We start from the raw sequence: 24,167 nt of genomic DNA on the forward strand, positions 1-24,167 counted from the left end.
GAAAGGCATATTTACCTTTTAAGTAAGTCTCACCGTTCCCGAACCACGGAATAAAAGGATTGGAAGCATTGTAACTTCTTTGTAAAGAAGTTATAAAGCTGATTTGCAACAGGAAGAAAGGCATTTTCTCTTGTTAGTATGTATGATTTAAAATCATGACGTTAGAAAGGAACTTATTTTAACAGGGATATTTTTCTTTTCTGGAACAAGCCTTGAAGAAAAACCTGCCTATTAATGCCTCAGTTTCTTCTCAACATGCTGTTTCTAAAGAAAACTATGTCACTAGGAAGTCGGTTCTAATTTTATACACTGTTTTCTAGCCTGCCTACATACAAGGCAACTTTTCTTGCTATTTCAACATTGGATACTGTCAGGAGGAAACTGAGTAGGGTGGCAACTTGAGCAGAACCACACCAGTGACATATAATCCAAAATTTATTAACTGAGCAGGAGAGATGTAGTGAGTGGTTGGTTATCAAGTCCTGTTCTACTAAACACAAACGTACAAATCAGAGCTTCTCCCCACCCCCCCTTCAGTTTAGACTGGCACAAGATGGACCCAGAGGAACAGGTCACTCACTCCGACCATCTGACACGTTGTGTGCAGGACTGGTGGCTTGGGCCCAAAAGTAGCAGTACCTCCTCGGGTGCTAGCTTCCACATGTTGTTGAACACGCCTGTGCCCCTCCTCCCAAGAGCTTAGTATTTCAACCTTCCCACAACTCCGCACGTTTTCAGTCGGCAGATTTAACTGTAAAAAAATGCCAACTAAAAGAGTAAAAACTTTGAAGTTAATCGCAGGCTGCCATTGTTCATGAGAAATCACCTAAATAAGATTTTTGCCTACTTTGCTTTATGTTTTGAAATCTTTTATTCTACAAGCCTGGTAGCCATGCATGGAGTGCCTTTGCCACAATTTTCAAATGAATGTAGACCATCTAGTGGGGTCAAAAGAGGGGCTATTTGTAAAAAGCAACTTCATATTCTTTAAAAAGGAGAATCGAGCCTTTTGAATTATGCCAAGCAGCAGTGCCAAGAGCTGCCATAATCTAGTTATGTGCGGGCTAGCTTGGAACAATACGTATCAGACCAAAAAGTGATTATGTCCTTTTTATTACTTTTTTGAATGACTCATTCAGTTCTGTGTCTATTAGTGGAAAATGCAATGGGAGGATAGTTAATGGTACTGGTAATCTTTTGTGAGGTGAATATTTGTGTATCAGTCAACTCATCCAGTAGCTGTGCGTCCATCAACTTGAATTATCGTTCAGGCTTCAGTTGGCAACTACTTTCAGTGGTCAGTAAGTTAGGCTGGCTGGGAAAACTTGAAATGAGCTCTGCCCTACAGTTCACCTGAGGGCCAGCTGGAGATGTGTGCGTTGTCATCATCTGGGGCAGACAGCAGGATCCTGGCATCGGTTAGGAAAACGAAGCGAGAGGGTGCCAAGTTTGGGGCAGATGAAGGGGGAGGTTCCCCAGGCGGAGAGAGGGGAGTTGCTGAAGGTCGAGGAAGGGAGAGAGAAGGGGGTCCCAGCTCACCCTGCAGAGGTGGCCTGCAGGAGATGGGCTGGGGAAAGGGCTATGGAAGAAGGAGCCTGCAGGAGGGCAGAATTAACACTGCAAAGCGGCTTGGACAAGAGCAGCAAATTGAGGGGCAGGTGAGTGGGTGAAAGGAGAGTTTGAAGCAATTTCAGTAGCACCATACAGCAGTATTTGATGCTATCACAGGTATAGTAATATCAGCTAAGCGTTTCAAAGGGAGCTCTTATAGTAAGAAGGACATAATTAAGGATAAAGGCACTATATATTACTATTCTCCTGATTTTGGGGAATCTGGTTCACGTTTTCTTTAATGTTAAAGGAGTGGATGTCCTGCACAGAAAATACCATTCTCTGATTTATCCCCAGCTCCCGCACCCTGAGGCAAAGCTGGGGGAAGGAGGGCGAGCATTTATCCAGTAGCAGCCAGCCGCAGACAGGAAGTAGCCACAGAGGAATTTTTAAAAATAGTCTTCATCTGTTCAGCGTCAGAGCTTTTAAGTAAAAAGAATTAATTAAAAAATATGAAGACTGTGGAGGAGAGGTTGCACAAAGGCTAAAAGGTTTGAGGGACTTCTCTTTCTCCTTCTAAGGTGACATCCCAAACCCCTTGCTGCTACAGTACTGGCCAGCTTTCTTAAAATTCTCCATTTCCCATAAATTCTGGCACAGAGACAGCTTTCCGGTGACAATTCCAAATGTGCTTGGGGAGAAAAGAGCAAGGCATTCATTATTTTTATCAACCTCCCACAGCAGAAGTTGAAGTTCTATGGAAAATATGTAATTTTAAATGTATTTATTTATCAAAGCTTTAAATCAAAACAATTTCTGACTGGCACGTTCCTCTCAGCTGGAACTAGAAAAAATAGTGGTTGGGTCACAGCTGGATTAGCTAGAGGTGGCAGTCGATCTCCATCGCTCTCTCCCTCTTTCTCTCTCTCTTGCTCAATGCTATAGACCTGAATCTCCCATGGCAGTCTCCAAATTTTTTACCCCTTTTCTTCTTTTTCACTTCAGCATGAGTGCTTAATATAGTTATCTTCATGCAGTCAGCATAAAGTATGCTGTTACCAATATTTGCAGTTTTCTTTCAAATTTTTTCCAGACTGTAGAAGTCGTTCGCCTTCATTGGCTATCAATTTCACTTTGATCTTGAAACAGCGGGCATAAGGAACCAGCCTACAATGTCGTGGCCATAATTATACTGGACAAGAGGATGATAAAGGTTCCCTTTGCAAGTGTGTGACAAACCTAATTCTCATCTACATTCTTTACGATAAATGTAATTTTCCTGAAATATGGACTAGTTGCCAAGTAACCTCTATAAGAGAGACAGACATTAAGATTTGGAATGAAATTTTGCCCTTTCTGTCTCCTTTGTCTCTCTCTTCCTGCAAACCTTCTATTCACCTATATTTAGGTGTTCTGTTCCCATTTTAGGCTCCATCTAAAAAAGGCTTAGATTTACAAAAGTGATGCAGTGTGCGCTTTTGTAGTATTTAGGGTCAGATTATCAGAACATCTTAAAACTCAATTTTCTGTGGCAGTTCTGAAAGATCTAGCCCTAGTTTGGATATTCAAATGGGAGCTGACCCAGTCATAGAGTATTTCTAGCAAGGTATTATTAAACATGACCTGCTTCTCAAAACATTGTGACCTTCCAGTGCCAGATGTCTGAACGCGTTAGTTGGTAACTGAAGAAAATGACTACGACAGAATCTCATTTGCAAGTTTATTTAAGAGCTGCTCAGGTATCCTGATGTGAAATTTCCTCATTTGTTGACAGAGAAACACTCACGGGAAATAGGACTGTTTCTTTTGCAGTTTTGGCTTTTTCATTTGCAAAAGGATAGCAGACTTTGCCCGTTGTGAGATAATCAGTAGGTACATTAACAGATATGATGCAGAGCATATATGTGCCCATGTGTACGTTTTATACGTACATGAATTTCATGACTAAACTGACGGGTATGTTAATGGGCATTACAAGTCAGCTAAATGTGTCTAGTACTTTCCGTTCTAAAATCCCAATTTTGGCAGCTTGCAATTTTTACAGTTTAGACACCAGCTTTGGGGCCAAATTGTCACTAATAGTGACATGTGTGACAGTTTTATCCATTCACCTGGAAGCCATGCCATCCAAGTTCTGTCAAATGTGCTCATGTTGCGAGGCATAAAGAGACCATGACAACGGGCCCATAGGAAAGCCCATGAGGCTATTAGTCATTTTGTATTAGGAATGGGACTAATAAGATACTCAGGAGGTGATGCATGAGGACGTGCACTGAATGAAGCTAAAAAAGAAGCACTGAATAGAGCTGCCCATTCATTGAACACTGTCCACCCTGTTTGCTGAATGAAGTAGAGTGCCTAGAATAAAAATAGCAGCAGTCACATCATTCGATTGCAATCAAAAAGGAACTGAGCAGAACCTTCATTCTGGCATGCTCAACATTTAACAATTTGATTCAGTAACCTTCACAAGGGTCTTTCGAGAAAAGGGAGGAGGGGAGGAAATGTTTACTCTTTTAAGGTAATAATAAAGATGCCACCAAAGCTGTTAGTCTCCTCCTCCTTCGAAAGAAAACTAGAGCAAAAAGTAGTTAGGGTGCTCAAAGTTTCGCTGCATTGCTAAACCTTTTCTTCCTCTGTTTCTGATGCACCAGAAATTGAAATGACTGGCACGTTTCTGGTAGCTACATTTTAGTGAGTACTTTATACTCGTTGCTTCCAGCTGTGCTTTAAGGTTGGCTTAGAGGAATATTTGTTAAAGGGAATACATGGTAGCCTGCAATCAAACTGCCAGCTATTTAGGAGGCAGGAAGCAAACAGAGCGATGCCCAGACCTGCAGGCAATCAGAGGAGCGTGTTCACCAGGAGTCCTCGCAGGGAGCGTTTTATCGTTCCAGACTTCCCCGGACCTGCAGGAGCACTGCCTCCTCCGGATAGTGCAGCAGGCGTCTCCGGTCTCGCCCTGCTTTTCCCCTTTCCCCATTCTTTGCTCTGCAGCAAGATTAACCCAGAGGGAATAAGCACGCAGCAGAGAGGCTTTCAATTTCAAACAAGCCCTGGCCCTCTAAATGAGATAAGTGGAACTATCCAAATTCCCCTCAACTAGTCTGCCCCAGTGTGTCATTATTATTATTATCGTTGTTGTTATTAGCATCAGCATTATTATTAGCATTTTTACTTTTAGTTATTAATAACATTTATTTACTGTTATTTAATGTATATTCCTAGCTTTCTCATGCTCTCTAGGAGAATTTGTTTGCAATAATGTTTAAACACATTCCTATGTTTCGTACAATTTCTTTAGACGTAATGAAATATCTCTGTCATACTAGCACGGCTATGTGAACCCCATGTAGCCATGAAGCTACTCCCGGTTTACAAAACCTGAACATGAAATCCATGTTCTGTTTTTTTTTTCTCCATTTCATGCTACAGAGAAGCCTTCAAAAATCAACCCCATTCAGGCAACCGCAAACCCAACAAGCTTATATACATGTAAGGCCAAAAACCAGTGTGATAGATCAAACCCTGGTCTATTTTTGCCTGTTACAAATGTGGACTTGTTCTTTTCATAATGTGAGCTGTGGTTGTACCTCAGCTTTGAATTTGAAGAACATTTTGGGCAGACATGCTACCAATGCGTACTTGTCTACCCTCTGCCATAGAGTTTTGAAATGCTTAGCCATGATTCCCTGAACAGGTTTGATTTAATGTGATGGAGGTCAGAAACTGGAGAAGAAAGACTTATCCTGGGAGAAAAAGAAAATGTGTTCTGCAGAAATGCCAGTTTTCAGAGCTTAAGGTATGGTAATTAAGTGTAAATACAGAATAAACTCTCCTCCTTTAAGCCTTTTGGATATTACACAAAGGGAGGCAGGGGCATCCGTGCAAATTATATCCAGGCTACCTAGTCACACAGTAAACCAACTAGTGAGAACTGGCAACAAATTAGAGATTGAAGCTTTTGGTAGTTAAAGGCAATTTTGTTTTGATTTACAAAACTTCTTGTAAACTCATGTGCATGACTGAAATACCTTTCCTCTCTTTGAAGCTACTACTTATCTACCCATAGGTAACTAATGGTATTCAGCAGTAGAAATACAAAATGTTGCTCTTCTGTAAATTATTCTCTTGAGTTGATTGTAGCTCATTTTTACATGATCACAGACATCTATTCTGAAAGAGTCGTTTTTGGATTTTTGAAAGTAGCATAGGTACTTTGCATTCATTTTTGCACCTCATTTGGATGTGCGATTACATCAGCCAGTGCATATCTTCTGTGATCATGTGCTCATAACATGTAAAGACCAATATCCAGCTTGTAATGTCAACATTAAAATGGCTGGAATTGCCAGCAAAAAGGAAGCTGTGGGACTGACTGCCCTTCAGTCCAGCTGAATCTCAGGAATAACTTGATAGAGCAAATAAGATTTCTGCCAGTACAGACTAGTGGGATTGAGAGGAGGATCAGACCTAGTACAAACAGTGCTATAAAATATGTGTTGTATAGGCACAAAATGACGTCGTTTTCCTTTCCCATTCCGCACTACACTATAATAAAATAATGTGGATGACGTCCTGTTTTCTCATTGCTTTCAGTATTGGTCACTGACCACCACAAAGGCTAATTCAGCGTTTCATCCTCAGAAAGATAAGCACAAGCCATAGAAGTCAATATTGGTTTGAGCATGTGTTATTAGAAAGGACCAATAAAAATGAAAGGACCAAAAAAAATCCTCACACTCACAGCACACTAAGCCACGTGCAACTGAATAAAACAGGGATATATTTTTCTAGTAAATCCCCTGTTTACTAGGCGGAATGATGCCCGGTATGGGGCTGGATGCCTGTGAGCACCTGAGTGGTGATGTGCGAGCCTTGGGGCGCCAGCTCAGCCACCAAAGGCTGCGCAGGCAGTGGTTGGGGCAGGCAGGTGACCCACCACAGGGGTGTCCCCGGGATGCTCCCCACGACGTGGGGGGGTCCCATGACAAGGCAGCGGGGTGCAGCGTTGGTCAAGGCGCCCTCGCAGCCCTGGGCCTCGCTTTGTGAGCAAACCACCAGCTGCAAGAGCAAGGCGCACAACGAGGTCCAGCATCCCGCAGAGCGGGGAGATGGGAAAGGAGCGCTTTGAAAGACAGAGGCTCTTCAGCACAGGAGACATAATGTGTCTGGATTAGCTGCCTCTTCAGCTTCTCCAGTCAGTCGTCAAATAGCAGAGCGTGGCCTCTTTGCCAGGCACTGACTGCTTGTGTTGAATGGAACTTTCCCTTGGCTTACGTCTGGTCCAGCCCCTTTACTCCCCATCAGCTGCAGTGGAAGAAACTGATTTCTCACCTTACAAGGGGTGCAGAAGTGAAACGTCTGTCCCCCAGCTCATGGGGCCCACCTCAGGATCCTCCAGCCTGCCTCTGCCCGCCATGGAAGTTGCCGCTTCAGGGTCCTCTTCCCCCGAAAGCAGCACTGTCAATGCTCATATTTTGTCAGCAACTTGATGCCCCCTTCCCTGAAGTGCTTCTTTCAAAAGTAGCAGTTCATTGAATTAAATCAGCAGTGTGTACATGGCGTTGACTACTCAAATAACCAACAGCTACATGAACATTTTCAGATGCGGGATTCTTCTGACTAATATTCCTATCATGTCTGACTAATGAGGGCCGGTTTAAAATGTCAAGAGATTTTTTTTCCCCTACCTTGTTCCTTACTCATTCTCACAGTAGATGATAATGAACTGGCGTGTTGTTTACTCATGCCACTTTTACAGTACTGTGGGGGGAGAAAAAAAGTTACTGCAGCCTAAATGCTGCTGCGTAGTTTAGGAAGTCTTACATGCTGTATGAACAGGAGTGACTGTTCCTGCCTGGGAGGAGAGGCTCGCTCAGTCATTTAAGAGGAGGTCTATGCTGAAGGTAACGGCAGAGCTACTGCTGTCTGAGTGGGAGAGGTTTGCTCTAGGCCAACCAAGGACATCCTTGCTGCCCTGCTCCGGGAGATGCTGCGTGCTCACCAGGCACGCAGTCCTTCCTGCTGCCCCCGTGCCGTGGGGGACCCCACCATCAGAAAGCGAGGGAGCATCTGAGCTGAGCCAGGCCCCACCAGCCAGCTTGCTCACGCACCACTGGCGCCACCAAAACTGGTGGTGCACGGATGGGCCACCTGCCCAGAGCAGCTGCATTGCTGGGGGCTCCTCCTGCGGGCCCTGTGCCACGGTCAGCTCAAACCCCCTTGAAATGGGTAGCTGGCTTTGGCCCAGTGAACTGATGCTCAAAAGGCAGAGGCATGACTGGTGGGAGTGTGACCCAACAGGGAATAATCCAACATAAATCCAAAGGTGGCATTAGGCTGGGAAAGAGCCCCAGGGAAAAAATGCCTGAAATAGAAAGGCTGAAAAGAAAATGTATGCATGTATGTACATGTATTTAAAAACAGTAGGCAAGATAAAAGCTATTGTCAATATTCACACTGCTGCAACTGACCTCCCAATTGGTTCTTTCAGGTCATTCGTTAAATGCATGGAAACTATTGATTTTGCCTAATTAAATGATCTCTGTGCATTTCGCAGGGACAAACGCAAAGCATGGGCTGCGCTGCAAGGCTTGCAAGATGAGCATCCACCACAAGTGCGCCGACAGTATTGGGCAGCAGCGCTGCATGGGCAAGCTGGTAAGTGAGCAGCTCAGGGCAGCCAGCGTGGCTGGGGGCATTAGCCTGCACCAGAGCCACTCGCTTCCTATGCATGACCTTCTGGCCCATATTTAGCTAGTGCATTAACAAAAATGAACCCAGGTCATGTCACTTGCATTGGAAAAACAATGCCAGGTAGTGGCTTATTATAAATTTGGGCGATTGCTACAACTTAGGAACCTGAGCACCATGCTATAACGTAAATCTGTTCTGCTTTATGGATGTGAATATATGGTTGCATAATCTAAATTTAGCTAAATATCAGAATTAATTCCTGTGATTTAAACTGTGCTTGTTGTAGTCTCTGTAGTGCAAATGCCTACAGAGAATGCTATAAATTAGTCAACGTATTTCAGTGGAGTTTAACAAATGAAAAAGCCTTCAAATTATGTTTTAGTGTTTATTCTACTGTTAAAGTGGAATTAAATAATTCAGCTTAAAGAGAAAACAAAGCATATTTCACAGAGTCATAGTGCAGGTTTTCAAGCAGTCTCTCAGTAGGAGAGGTCAGCAGGAAACCTGCCCCCGTATGTACAGACAGCCCCTTAGCGCCTGTGTCGCCTTCTGAGCATCAAATTGTCGCGTTGGCAAAGGCAGAACACTACATCTGAGACTGGTCTAACTCAATTTGGTGACTGTTTTTATAGGAATATGGTTCTTTTGTTTCCTTCTGGAGAAAAATTTGGGAAAATGACCATATGGAACATGAAAACTGGATGCATATATTCATTTTTCAGATGTTCTCAGTTTTGTTACAAGCACATGCCAACTAAAGGCACTGAAGACAAATCTGAGCTAAAAAGAAATAGTCATATTGTGTTCAATGATGAAAAAAGTAGACATTCACTTCAAAAGGGCTAGACAACCCATCTGTCCTCCGGAAAGATCTTTTTTCTCCAAGTGTATTCAGTAACTGCTACTGTTGGTTATACACCTGAGGCAAAATTTTATGCATTTAAACCTTCATCATAGTCCTAGTGTGAGGCATTCTGATACGGGAAAGTGGTCTATAAAGAGCTGAATGACCTCACTGCAGGTCTGGGACAAGCCAAATACTAAAACACATGAATTGTTTCACACATTGCTTAATTCTAGCCTCAGCTCCTGTGATCACTAATTTACAAAAGCAGAAAAGGCTAAATTTACAGCAGGAAGAGATCAAGCGATGTCAGGGGAATTTTATGGGCTCGTGTTGTGTCTGAATTCAGTTTGTTTTGGGATCAGCTGTTACTGGGGAATCTAGGATTTATTCCTCCAAAAATCAAATTTATCAGACCTCTCATTCCTTCTCAATCCGTACTGCTGATCACTCGCAATAGAACTAGTTCCATATAATTTTATAATGTATACTGGATGTAGCATATTGCAAATAAGCGCATCCTCGTGAGGCTTTTCCAGTGGCTAGTGGTTCTCAAAGCCTGTGCAGCAGGTGACTATTAGCAATTGGACGGGCCATTCGTGAATCTCTAATAGCTTAAAGGGCCTTTCTGAAGATTTACGTGTTAGGATCATCATTTTGGGTGCTCAGCCTTTGACTGAGGCATTTGCTAGCTGAGGTAATAAATCAAGAGGTTACAGAAAATAGTTAACCTTTAAGAACAGTTTTTAGAGTGGTGTAAGGCATCTCGATTAGCCACATTGTGTTATTCTTTAACGGTGCAGCTTAAGCTGTTCCACCGCATTTCTCTGTAAATGGCCATTTAAGGTACATCTGATGATGATCTAGGGAGTCTTTTGACCTTGTAAGACCAAAAAGCAGCGGAAGCTGCAGTGGGTAGGCAGCAAACTTTAGAAAAATCTGTGGAAAGATTCTTCATTTCTTGGGTTTCACAAATGCACCTGCGAGAACAAGGGGATTTGCAGTTAGGGCGAGGAAATGATAGGTGCGTGCTCCACGAATACAGGCCAGAGCACCTTCACTCTTCAGATATCCTTACATTAGAATAATACAGAATTCTTACATTACGTGGAGCTTTCTAGAAACTCTAGTGACTCAGCACTTCTCACTGCCCTTGTGCCAGGCAAAAGTAGCAGAGGGCCTGAAAACCACCCCCTCCTCCTTCCAGATAAGTATAGGAAATTTTCTTCTAGCAGAAAAATCAGGTAAATCCCTGTCTCCACACCCCGCAGTGATTCAACAACAGGAGATAAATTACCAGCCTCACCACACCTTACCGTGAGAAATAGCTTCTCTTCTGCCACGAGCTGAAGAGCTGAGGCTATTTGTGTGGCTCAGTGATGGCAGCACCGCGCTTCACATGTTTCCGCTTTCTTTCCCTCCAGCCAAAGGGATTTCGACGGTACTACAGCTCGCCACTACTCATTCATGAACAGTTTGGCTGCATCAAAGAAGTGATGCCTATTGGTAGGTTTTGGTTGCTTTTCCGTTCAGTCTCCCTTTGGCAGTGCTATGCTACAGCAGCGGCAGACTCCCCGCCGTGGCATTTGCCCGCAGCAGCCTTCCAGCTCCTTTCAGTGACTGGATGTCCTTCTGCCAGCCCAGAAAAGGACCACTTCAAAGATACAAAGCTGGAAGAGGAGACGGTGTGTTTATCGTGCGTCTCATTCAAAGTGCCGTGCAAATAACCTGTTAGCAATCCCCGTGCTTATAATAATAACGACCTGAGCTCAAGGTAGGAGTTAAAAATGGAGTAAACAGTGACATATGGAGGTAAAGGTCTGAGCTGGAAGAACCAGATGAGAGAAAGGGATACTAAAACAGTAGGAGACTACCCAGACCACTTGAGGGACTTCCTATACTTTTCCACCCAAACATCTCAATTTCATTTTTTATTTGCTTATTGAGCATTTCTATACATTGTTCAAGTATTTAAAAGACCAGATTTTGCTCACTGATTACCAAATCCCTGAAAAGAAAAATTTTGAAACAGAAAAGTTGAGTTGCTTTTGGAAAATATCCTTCCCTGTGAGCAATCTGACCCGGCATGCCTGGCAGTGCAAAAAATGAAAGCCAAAACTGAACAATCAGTTTAAAATGACATGTCTGAGATCATTTACTCAGTTATTTTCTTAAATTGGAAAAAAAAAAAAAGTCAATTATATGGGATTCATCTAAGATTCTATGTCTGAAAAACATCTGTCCTTTTCATCATAAGAAATCAAAATGTTTTGAGCAGACTCTGGCTGAAAATGAAGTGTGTTTTGCTCTGCTCAAGATTCAGAATGTATTTCCTCAGTACTTTGGCCAAAACTTCTCTCTTTTTGTACAACACTACAAACCTACTGTGTTCTAAGTGGCTGCTAACTTGTACCCCAGAGGAAGCTGAGGTCTAATAATGCAGTAGGTATAAGAGGGTTTGAACCAGATCCACTCATGCCAATCGAAGATGCCCATTTAGCTGCAATGAGAGATGACTTTAGGGCCAGCTAAGAAGGAGACTGGGAGGGAGAAATGAAGGGTCATACGTCAGTGGGGGTAGAGGCCATTCTGGCTAAACTTAGGTTCAATTGAGCTATCTGAAGCTCATTCCCACATATCTTCTCACACCTGCCTCCAGATCCCACATAGCCCAACAGCAGTGATGTTGATGCCTTTCTCAGAAGATCCAGGCCATCCCATTTACCTAGCATTAGCCACGTAACAGCACTGAGAGGGTACATGGCATAAAGGTGATGGCCCACCCACACTACAGCAAAGCCCAGGCACGATGCAGGCTTTTCCCTCCAAGCATCCAGTGTTGAGAGTGAACCAAGAGATAAGTGGCAGGAACAGGCAGTAAATACGAATTAAAGTCAGTGTAGGCAGCATCAGCAGCACTTAAAGAAGGAGGATTGCAAGTAAGGAGAGATGAGGTGAAGGCAGAGACCTGAAGAGCTGGTATGAAGGAAGGATGACTTTTATGGGAGCAGAGAGGCAGCAAAAAGTCAGTAGCAAAAGCCATGTCCTCTAAGTTGATCAAGCACTTTTTCTCAGGATAACCTCTCAACTTATATTTCTCAACATACATCCGAACGTGTTGTTAAAAGCATGTTCCTCCAAGTGGAACGGGAGCGTAGGGAACGTTTTTGATGTATTGATGTATGTTCTGCTCCTTTTGTTGCAGCCTGTGGAAATAAGGTTGACCCTGTCTATGAAACTCTCCGCTTTGGGACTTCCTTAGCTCAGAAAACCAAGAAGGGCAGCTCTGGAAGTGGGTCTGATTCTCCCAACAGAAACTCTGTAAGTATGCCATATCTTCCTTCCTTTTTTTCTGTGGAGGAGCAACACATCTCCATGTACCAGAGTTCATATCAAAGTTCACAAAATTTATATTTCAAGCTATTAAACCAAAAAAAACCCTCATTCCTAGCTCCCAAAATGGGACCAGCAAACACTTTATTTTTGCAAGCTCACGTTTTAAGTATCTGTCGAGAAAAAGAGAAAAATTCACAGTAAGTAGTTGAATAATCTTCTTTTATTGGATTTTACAATTAAATGATATTCTTGATATTAAGTGTCTGTGCAAAAGTGGAACACAGATACTTAGCTGTAAAGCATCTAATTCTAAAGCAACATTTATACCTTTTATTCTGAATAAAAAGCCGTGTAGCTGGAGTGGACACGTCCTGCTGTTAACAGTGGGCATTTTACCCTACACACTAGCATTAAGGATGGGTTAGAGTCCTCAGAGCCTAGATCTACAAGTACAAGCTCCACAATACACGCCCAGCCAAGACGAAGCTGTTGCTGCCACAATAGGGCAATGGACTAGTTCCTCCATCCCTGCCCAGCGTAGGCTCATGAGGGACCCACTGTAGATTTGGGCTGCTCATCTGAAACCCCCCACCACGGGGGTCTGTGTGCTCAGCTTGATGCATCCTCACCTTCTCATCCGTCCCTGTCATTCACTGTCTCGTGTCATGAAAGTCACTCTCTTCAGGACCATGGCAGGAGATGAAGGAGGAGCATAAAGGAAGAGATAGTGTCCTTTATACCTGCCTGTGCTAAATCCATACCTAGTTCAACAATGCTGCTTAACCATTTGTGTAAGAAGGAAACCAGTATTACAATCCTATTGGGAGCCATGCTGTCAACAGCTCGTTCACAGGACTGAAAGAACATCTCATACCCTCTCACTCTCATAAACAGGCACCTAAGCCTATGCTTGAGGCTCTTTGTTTTTCCAAGAGAACCTTCAGACAAATAAAATCACAAGTGAATCCACTGGAGATTAAGGCTGGTTCTCACTTCTGAAAATCAGACCCATGTTATCTCACAGTCTCTTTCAGTGGCAGTTCCTGCTCCACTACTCATCTCAGAACGAAATTCACCCCAGGCACAGAGATGCTGTGAGGCTTCGTGTCCAGGAGCCAATACGTATATGTTTAATTTAAACTGGGGCTAAAATCTATTTATGTTCACTACAATGTTTCACTGGCACCTGTGTTCTCTCCCGTCACTGAACTACAGCCTCAGATGGTACAGGTGGTTTCTAAACAGATGTTAATTTGTCTCAGATGGAAAAGAAGACACAAATTCAAACAAGGACCAAGTGAAATCTGCCAGGGAGTTATTACAGGACATGTCCTTCATCCAACCTTATTTTTTGCTTTAAAAGGAACTTGGTAATTTTCATTCTTTTTTTAAAATGCTAAGTGACTCTTGCACCTGTCACATAGTGACTACAATTCGTTCTTTCAATTATTTAATTTACTTTGAAACAGAAGTTCTACAAATGTAATTATTGCTTTCTAAATCAATAAAGCATTATGTTGAATTATGAATGATAACTTAGGCATAGAAATTACGAATGCTGTGTCAGCTTGCCCTAGAGAGCTGATCATAACTAGGTGGGGTGTGAGTATAGAGTAAGGAATGCCGTTTCATTATGGGAATTTCTCCAGGGTACTCAATCTGAGGGAGAGTGTAACACTTGTCAGTGTGTAGAAAATAGAAAACATTAGAGGACTGAATAAACAGTTATATGAAACTATAACTTCTGCCAGTGCAAGCCTGTACGCTGCGACAAGGATTTAAAACCAAGGGAAGTTACAGCCCTGATCCAAATGATGAGGTCATGGAGCTTCACAACCATGATGTGTGACACAGGAGCAGGCATTGACTTGTGGCTGGAGCAGGGACCTGACACAGAGCGGCACCACATCTCTTTGGCTGGTGTCCCAGCCCGGGGAGCTAGAGAGTGCTTCTGGGATCTGCCATTGGGACTGAACCAGGGACACCTGTGACATGGTGACATCTAGGATCCCACCACGTCTCTCAGGCGGTGCATGAGCTATCAAAGAACTAGCTCTGGGTGGGAGCAGTGTAGCTGCATGTGGTGCCAGGCTAGTTAAAAGCAAAGGCAAATCGCCCAGGAGCCATGCTCTGCGCCTACAGCCATGCAGCTTACAGGATTGCAGCTCATGTCTGTGCACTGTGTGGAGATACCACCTTGCTCTGAACCAGGCAAGGTATTTTTAACATGGCTGAGCAATGTGGATGCACCCGCTGTGATTTTCAGCCTGGATGCTGTATCTGCTATACAAGTATGTGGCCATATGCTCCAGATTTACTACCTACCGCTTCCCTTGAAATGTGCTTCTGCAGCACACATTTATACAGAAAGTCACTTGAGGTGAGGTAAATGGGATACCAGTTCTTGTTAGTGTTTAATGGATAGTTTTGTAAGTCTGTCATTTCTGTTAGACTATTTGTCATATAGCTCCTGATAGAAAAGTTCTTAAAGGTAACTGAGGTTACTTCAGGTGATTTTGGATCATGCATGTGCTGAAGAGATGGTCACTGCACTTCCATATGCAATAATACACAACAAAGTACAAGGCTAATCAGCAATTATGAAGCTATTTTATGGAGACTGAGGATAATGCCACAGCAAATAGCTGAAAAATAGCTGTAGCCTACTATTTCAGCAAAGCTAGTCTTTTCTTTTTCCACCACCCGCCAGCTAGGAGTCCCAAGGTCTGCTATACCCTGCCTCTTTGTTAGCATTTCTGTTCCAGTGCCACCTTATACAGGCATGACCCATCTATGCAAGATGCAAGAGAATTGTGACCTGGTCCAAAGGTCACACTTAAATATGTGACCTTAATCTAAAAACAAGGTATAGCAGAGCAGTAAAGTAGAAGGTTCTGGTAATAGCAAGGGAAACAATAATCACAAGATTTCTGTGACATAAATCTATTGCCAATGTCATAGTCCACCAGTATTGTAGAAAAGTACTAGATGGGGGAACTAAGTTTGTCAGAAAAGACATGTAATTTTCAAAGTGCTTTCTAAAAAAAAAAATCAATGTTTTTAAAAGGAAAAAAATGTATAGCAAATTGTGAAGCAATCCAGATTTTGTGCTCCCTGAACAAAGATGGTGAATGTTCCTGATTTGGCTTTTCTTCCCATAATGCAGGCAAAGAGCTGCAAAGCAATCGGTAGAGCTGTGTGTACAATATAATTCTAGCGCATCACAGAATAACTATTTTAGTTATTTTAGTGTGTCTTAAAATCTTGTTAACAAGAAATAAATAAAGCTTAGACGCACACAAGGACTTAGAGTTTTTCAGACTGTGAAGATCATCTGGCTCTTAAGTTTAAAAAGTTTTTTTATGGTTCTAAAAGATATTTCACCAAAAAAATTAACGGGTGAAGAGTTCAGAACCTGAAGCTCATTAAGGTCAGATTCAAACAAACTTGTTTGGAGTAGCTCCTGGTTCCCGTTGGGCTATACATGGAGAAGCCGACTACCCAACAGAGGAATCCTAGAATAATGGTCCCTAGTAGTGATTGGCATTAATATGATACAAATAAGAAATAATAGTAATCATAACAGAATTATTTGAGTTTCATTTGTCTTAACTATACCAGACAGATGACTATTCAAAAAGAAATTGAAGACCCAGTCACCAGCTCCTTCACGCTCTAGCTCCTTTTTTCACAGCACGTTAAAGGAATTAAAATCACACTTATATTAGAGTTATTTTACTGAATAATTTAGTCAGGGTTAATAAATTAATAGTCAATGGTTTCAACTAATGGTCAGTGAACTCATTAGAGGGCTATTTAGTACACCTGCAGCACCTATAAATTCCCCCAACCCCCTTCTATTTTGTACAGATGACCACGTTGCTTAGTGTAATCCTTTTTTCCTTAACTTTTGCTTAACTCTGCTGAAATCTTTTGCACTCCAGACTGGGAACTTGGTCTGGAGGTATTTCTGGGTTTTCACTGCTCGCTGCTCTGCTCTGAAAGCACCCAGCTGCTGCACTCTCCTAAAGGTTCTTATGTAGTTTTATTTCATCTCATCACTTTCTGTCTTATCCCATGTTATTTTTGCTTTCTTCCCCTACAGACTTCCGACCTGGCAGAAGTTCCTGAAGAAGCTGATAGCTCTGGAGGCACCCTTGACATCAGCAGGAAACGGAGCAACAGTGGTGAGCACCTCCAGGCCAGGCTAGCATAGTCAGATGTATTGGCTGCATGCTAGGCATGAGTACAATCTTTTTAGACTTTTTAATGGCATGATCATGTTTTAGCAGTGTTTTTATTTTGGACGGCAGGGAGGTTTGGGGCAAGCAGTTGGTGTAAGGATCTGGGGAATGCACTTTGCCATTCAGATGAGATCCAAGCCACTGGTTTTCTTAATTTGTAGTGTCCGGGCCTGTCACTGGACAAGGGTTCAGCTCTGCTCTCTAGCTCTTCTGCTTCACAAGCATGACTTCAGACTAAACACTTAACATGCTTCAGTTCCATATTGGTGAAGTGGAACAAAAATAATACTTCCTTTCTCTTGCCATATGTCTGACTTGTCTGCTCGTCTCTATATGCGATAATTCCTTTGGGACAGGGACTGATTCATATAACAACCATTTGGCTGTAAAATATCTAGCACAATGAATCTTGGTCATAATTGCAGCCTCTCAGTACAGCTATAGTATGTGCCACAGGAATATTAATAGCCCAATTCCTTTTTCTGCTTTGCAGTAATGTTTTTATGGCATTGTTCTGATGGGCTTTCAAGACCAGAGCTAAGTGATGAAATCTTAACCACTGAGGGATGGTACTGATGACCCTGGTCTCAAATTCAGTCATGGTGAGGGAAGCAATAAGCACAAAAGAGGTCTGGAGCACTCAGCAGAGCTTCAGGCTCAAACCATCTCAGTGCCTTCTCCAACAGCACGTGGAAGCTGATTTGCTAGATCTCAGAGGGATGTGCACTGCAGTTGTCTATTCCCCTTTTATGCCACCTCCTTCTTATAGCCTCCCTTTTCACCTGGCCCTATCACTTCTTCTCACTGCATTCAGTCATTTTCTCCTTTTCATCTTGTGAACATCTCATCTGTGTTATCTGCCTTCTCCTGATGATGTATTTAGCTTTTCCTTTTTGAAAGTGTGAGTTGACCTGACCTGGTTAAAAGGCATAGACTTCAGTCTGCTTCACATTGTATAATCCTGCCCACCTGAGATTAATTTGGCCGTGTCTGAGTTTTCAGATAACTTTTTCTCATTGTCGTTCAGTAATTTCATTTCTGAACCCCAAAGAAACTTTTTTTCTATGAGATCTGCATTCACTGAATGCCCTGAAAGGCATTCAAGGAACTTACTCAAAGAGATTAGTTTAAAAACTCAGCATGTGTCAAATCTCCAAATAACTTCTGCGGCACATTAACAATTCCTTTGATCAGCATTGGCTTTTTTACAATCCATCCTTCGGAGGCTCAGGGTATAAATTATGCATCAGTCGCTCCAAAAATTTCCCCTTGGTAGATTTTTAATAAACTGCCCGCACTATTTGCACAAGCCATGGAAATGGTAAAACCCCTTTCAGGCTGTCAGAATTTCGACTTTTTTTTTTTCTGCTGCTGCTAGGGCAAACAAATTTGAAAACAGTTGGTTTTCTGTTGTGTGGAGACATGAACTACATAGTTCTATGGTCTTCAGATTCGTGCATCTCCTAATAATATCCAGAGACCACGAGCTAAACAGAGATTAAAAATTTAACAAACTCAAAATGTTGTTACAGGGTGATACATCACTCCTTTTTCTTCAGTTTTCCACTGCTGTTTTGGTAGGCAGTGCCATCACTAATACCTTGATGAATCAGGTCCATTCTAGTTCTTTTTCTTTTCCATAATAAAACTGACTCCTTCAAATAAGATTTTAGGAATATGCACACTTGAATCTCTTTGTTTAAAGGGAAACGGCAAAAAAGATACGGCATACAGAAGGGTGGAAGGACTCAGCACATGTGTGGTAGTGTAATCACACCTATAGATACATAACAGCAATCTCAAGGGAAAGTGCTCTCATTCAGGCACTGGCACACATACTGTAGCGAAGCTGCTTAGTTTACAACTCTAAGATGGCTTGCCCAGTTTCCAGCCCTTCAGCCTCCTCTAAGCCAGTTATACTTCTTCACTGCTGCAAATTGCTATCAGTAACAGAAGTCCTGCAGGCCAAAATGTACTCTAAATGACATGCATGAGCCTGTTTTCAGCAGGGATTTGAGCATTTGCCACCCTGACTCAAATGTGAAAAACCCTCCTGGCAAAGCCCAGTTTAGTGAGCAGTTCTCCGCATACAGGTTTGTATTTCTGTCACCAAGCAGAAATTACCCCATATGTGCTGCTCTAGCGAAACATTTGCTTTTGCTTATGGTGAATGACTTTCTGCGCGTCCAAAATGCTCCTGGTTACCCAACGAATCATTTACCAGGACTTTTTGGATTTGCCTCTCTATCTTCTTTTCTCCTACGCCCAAGAAGCTGTGCATGGTGCTTTGAGCTAAACTTGAGCACTGCCACATTGGGCCAGCAGCATTTTACTTCGCTTTATATGGATGCTAGACACATATACACCCCTGTCCTGGAAACAGCTTTTTTCTTAAGATTTCCGCCTCCAGTGCTCACCGCTGTTTGCAGGGCCAAAGTCACCCCACAATGGGACCTGGTGAAGAACACAGTGAGGCCCCAGGTCAGCCACAGGCAAATCACCTAGACACAACCTGGGGCATTTTCTGATTTAATTCTGCAGGTATCAGATCACATGATGTCTTTGTGTTCAGAGGTCTTTGAACTTTATGACTACAAAATTCCCTTACATTTGTATCGGAGCCTATGTGCTTGTATGTGCTGATGGATGTGTGTTACTTCGTACTGTACCTTTCTCTTCCCTGTGCATGCTCTGGCTGCCTAAAAAGGCAAAATCTCTCCTCTTTTACAGCAAGAGCAACACATTTTTCAACGTCTAAGTACCATTCTCTCTATTGTCAAAGAGCCTTACTATCTAACTAGGAAAACTTCACAGACTGTTTGCCTGGCTGTCGTTTACAATATAAAATAGCCACAGTAATATGTGTTCGTGGAAGACAGGTGAGCAAGTGAAAATGAAATAGCAGAGGTGGAGGGAAATCCAGTAGTTTGGTGGTTCCCTGACCTTTTTTTTCCCCCTGAGTATATGAGACTATATCATAGAAAAACAAGAGGAAAATACACTCAAACAATCAATCTGCTTCTTATTAGTGCTTTGGAGGTTTCCAAATTGTTACTGGAGACCATAAAATCCAGCTTCTGTTCAAAACAACTGCAGAGGTAAATGGTAAGAGAAGACACTGATCGAGCTTTAGCTGCTCGAGCACTCCAGCTATTAAAATTGTACTCAGACTTTATCCAGAAGCAGGAAACACCAGGCAATTCTTAGAAAGTGAAAGAGGAATTCAGTCAATGTAGTAAAGCCACTGTGGGTTTCTGGGAGGAAACTGAAGACAGGCATCAGCCAGCTCATGAAGTGATTACAAGAGTGTAACTGGTTAGGTAGCAGATACTGTTAGATGCTGATAACCTGCTCCACTGTGGCTGTTGTCTTATTCACTTAGTAGTCAGTGGAGCTTCTGATTTAGTAAATTAGTACCAGGTTTTCACACATACAGGCCTCTATCTCAGATAACCCATCCCCATTTAAAAGCACTACATGTTGAAAAGAAGTCCTCAGTGAGCCACACTTCAGGTAACCCCTATAAAATCAGAAGTAGCAGTAGAGCATCCAGTGAGGTAGCTGGAGCAAGTTTGGGATGATCCAAGGCAGGGGTTACTGGAGAGAGCAAAGGCGGCTATCAAACAATTAGAGAAAGAGAGTCAAGGCAGGGGAAGAAGAGGTTTTGGGAACATACTTCCATGCGTGCTGCTCATACATGCTCACCAAGTTTTGCAGTTGCCTTTAACAGAAATCCTGCAGATCCTAAACCATTAAAGTACGGCATGCAGTATGAAGAAAGGCTGCTAGGCTTTCAACAGCAATGCAACTGGGGGACCTGGGTTCTACTCCCAGTGCTGTGCAACCTTGGTCTGTTCACCTATGGACTTTCATCTGATCAAAATGATGTATTTTATTCTTCAGGACAGGGATTGTCTAGTGCCATGTGCCAAGTTTAGTGGGATATCTGCTTTTGTTTGGGTGTAATAGGATTCAGAGGAGAGCACAACAAGGGATGGAAAGTAAGGGGGGAAAAAGAAGAGATTAACAAAACGCAGATGATCCTGCTGAGGTGAAACTACTCCTAAAATGTTGTGTGTCTGCTTTATTTCAGTGTTTACATACTCCGAAAACGGCACAGAACACTTTGGAGAAGAACCAAAAAGTATACATTCCCCGGTATGGGCAAAATCTTAGTGAGAATGCAATGGGAATGGGGAGGCATATAAAAGGCTTGTTTTTATACACAGCGAAGGTCGTTGAACTGTGAAATTGTTGTAGGATTCCTGGGAAACTCTTCCAGGGAAGCATCAATAGCTGACTACCATGTTCTTATACAATTTCTGGGCCACTGGCAGTGGTTGGAAACAGTATTCAGGATTCGATGGCTCTCTGGTTGATCCAGACCCATTATCATCACTTTTATTTTCTTTCATCTGTTTATTACAAACTGATACTGTAAACTGAAAAGATCCAGCGGGGAAGCCATGTCCTTACAATAGAACTGCAGTAACAGAAATATAACAGATCCAACATAATTTGAAAAATCATCTATGTTTTGGTTTAGATACTTTTTCTGCTCCAGTTTTCCAGTGGTCCCTGTGTGAGTGACTATTAGGGAGAAGGGGTGGAGAGAGAGTAACCAGGCTCTCTGTAGAAGGGACAGTGCAAACAGCCTTGAGTTTAAGAAAGTGCATTTTTCCCTCTCTGTTCTTTGGAACAAAAACAGCTGTATAGCTATATCTCATCCATAATGATGACTGTGTAATAGACATATTATATAATGCCAGGAATATGTTATAGGGCTCATCCCATCCAGACATTAACAGAGAGCAAAAGGCAGATTCGTTTTTAAGATCTCGCCCAAAAAGGCCAAGCTTGTGCAGATTTCTGTATGTCTTTGAAAGACTGAAGTTTGATCTTGAGGTTCAGAGAATCATACTTTTAAATGAAGACATTTACTACCTTAGTGACTCATAGTGTATCTGGACTGCAGTCTTGCAAGGTGTGAAAGCAATGAGATTCACTCGTTTCTTGGAAGATCGGGCCCTGGTCCCTATGCCTGTAACAAAATGAACCAAATTCCTGGATTTCCCACATTCCACTAAGCTCCAGATATGGTACCATATGTTACATCTCATTCCTAACACTGCTCAGGACAGATATTTACATTTTCTCTTTATCTTTTTTCTTAAAGGGAACATTTTATAAAAACACGTTACAAATGAACACCTATGTTGCCTTGTACAAATTTGTACCACAAGAAAATGAAGACTTGGAGATGAGGTAAAACGCCAACATTTTTATTAGATTATTTGACCTATGCAAACCAAGAATTATATGGCTGTATATGAGTGTTTTGTGGTGGATAGGCTTTTTTTCCTTCTGTCATTTTTCTAGACAGTTTTACAGAGGGATCTAATCATAGATGCAAAGAACTTCTCATAGACACATAGATATAAAGCTTTTTGACCTCAGTTGGTCAAAAAGACCAACTTTTTGACAAGGGCACAATAGGTAAAATGTTTAAAAAACACATCACAAGTTGGAAAAGTCAGGTTCAGATCCCACAGTACCAGAGGAAAGACTGAGTGCTTATTTCTCCGCTCTTCAGCAGCAATGACAACATCTGGGCAATTGAACCAAAGAGGCCCCCACTGCTGCCACCTCCAGCGGCTTCCTGGACAGGTTCATATCTTCTATGCGTGCTCTGCCAGGGCCTGCTAGGTCGGTCTTTGCAGTCCGTCATACAGTGCAGCTATATTTGAGAGCTCTTGTGCTGCCACCACAACTATAAACTGAGTCCCACATCATATGCAAGAAAAAGAGAATAAATATCAACCATTATTTTTAATAAAATCAAAGAGATGCCCCTTATCCACAAAAATATGTTGAATCAGGTATAGAGAACTTTCTTAGATGAATCCATTTGAAAATGGACTGTCACGTACTTTCTGCAGCACAGGGTTATTACAGTTGCATAGTAATCTTGATGAACTGCCACCACTGAGGGGAAGGAGGTCACACAACTGCTCACCTCTCCGTACAAAATCAGTTCAGCACATTTAGCTATTAGCATTCCCAGCCAAATTATTCTCCTACCTCTACTTTGGAGCTAGTCAGCTGGATGCTGATACTTAGCAATTACAACCCTGCACCACGCATTTTAAAGGTAAATATGTCCCATTCAAATCAAAAAGACATTCCTGGGCAGAGTTATGTCCCTGCTGACTAATTGCCTTTGTCAGCTAAATAAAACTATTTTCCTGCTGCCTTCCTTCTGCAATCACAGCTTGAAAACAGAGATGATAGAGTGATGTGTCCCAACAATATGAAGTGTCTCCACGTAACAGAATAATGCCTGTAACAAATAGGGATTGTATTTTTAACTGTTTCTTATTAAACAGGAAGCAAAAAATCCAGTTCACAGGAGATGTTGACCTACAATGAGGATCTAGCCCTAAATGAAAGCGGAAGATTGGGCTTATAATCTAAGATCAGAAAACAGGTTTCACTGACAGAGCTTTGATGAAGTGGGAATAAATAGCAGAATATTAGAGAGCACGACTGCATAGAGTGTGCGTACTCTGAGCTAGCCACATGTTGGTACACTGCCTTCCATCCTGCTCAAAATAGGATACAACAGCAAAAACACCCACGGACAAATTCACAAGTACTGTTTATCAGTTCAGCATCACAGATTTTATTCCTAATTTGAATTTTAGGTTGAACTAGTAAAAAAAATGCACCAGGATAAAGAAAAGAATTCAAGTTTTGGGGAATAGCAGCAGAGGCCTTAGTATCAATACCTGATTAATGCCAAAGGAAGAAAGCTTGCAGTTAAACACGTTGGCTTCAGTAACTTTTGTATCTATGTAACTGAGAACCGAGAGTAAAACTTGGCTAATTTTCAGCCAATATACACAGAGTCTCTTTCTACATTGCTGTGTATGTTTTAAGTCCTTGCTGCCTCATTGAGTCTACCTGCAGTAAATGCTCAGATAAAATGACCTTCCTATTAGAATGTAAGCGCAGATGGTGATGTAGCATAACCATTAAGAGTCATCTTAATCCATTTTTCTTCAATTAATTACAGGCCAGGGGATATGATCACTCTTCTGGAAGACTCCAATGAAGACTGGTGGAAGGTATGTGCTCCTTATTTTATATTTGTCTTATTTTCAAAGGAAAAGGAATGTTATTTTTCAATACTGTGCTGATGTTTAAGCTACTAATGTTAACACCATTCTTTTGCCCATGCATTTTCTCCACAGGGGAAAATTGAAGACAGAACTGGATTTTTTCCTGCTAACTTTGTTCAAAGAGTGCAACATGATGAAAAGATTTACAGGTGTATCAGGACATTCATTGGATGCAGGGAGCAAGGACAGATAACGCTGAAAGAGAACCAAGTAAGTGAGCACGCCTCTCCTACGCCGGATCCCCATAGGACTTAAGCATCCAGGAGTCGTTCTGATGTAACCGGAAAGAAAGCTGTGCAAGATGAGCACAGG

General features: G+C 42.2%; 1 protein-coding gene across 1 annotated transcript in view; it reads left to right on the plus strand.

Annotated features, from left to right (window-relative positions):
• Positions 1 to 24,167, plus strand: part of STAC (SH3 and cysteine rich domain) — a 71,693-nt gene that overhangs the window by 36,801 nt on the left and 10,725 nt on the right. Inside the window, exons 3-10 of the mRNA XM_009679738.2 lie at positions 8,114 to 8,214; positions 10,519 to 10,600; positions 12,300 to 12,415; positions 16,536 to 16,617; positions 20,768 to 20,832; positions 21,851 to 21,939; positions 23,750 to 23,801; positions 23,928 to 24,065. Coding sequence (XP_009678033.1) covers positions 8,114 to 8,214; positions 10,519 to 10,600; positions 12,300 to 12,415; positions 16,536 to 16,617; positions 20,768 to 20,832; positions 21,851 to 21,939; positions 23,750 to 23,801; positions 23,928 to 24,065 — 725 coding nt within the window. The remainder of the gene's footprint in view (positions 1 to 8,113; positions 8,215 to 10,518; positions 10,601 to 12,299; positions 12,416 to 16,535; positions 16,618 to 20,767; positions 20,833 to 21,850; positions 21,940 to 23,749; positions 23,802 to 23,927; positions 24,066 to 24,167) is intronic.

This window comes from Struthio camelus, chromosome 2 (assembly GCF_040807025.1).
Source record: "Struthio camelus isolate bStrCam1 chromosome 2, bStrCam1.hap1, whole genome shotgun sequence".
Classification (NCBI taxonomy): domain Eukaryota; kingdom Metazoa; phylum Chordata; class Aves; order Struthioniformes; family Struthionidae; genus Struthio; species Struthio camelus.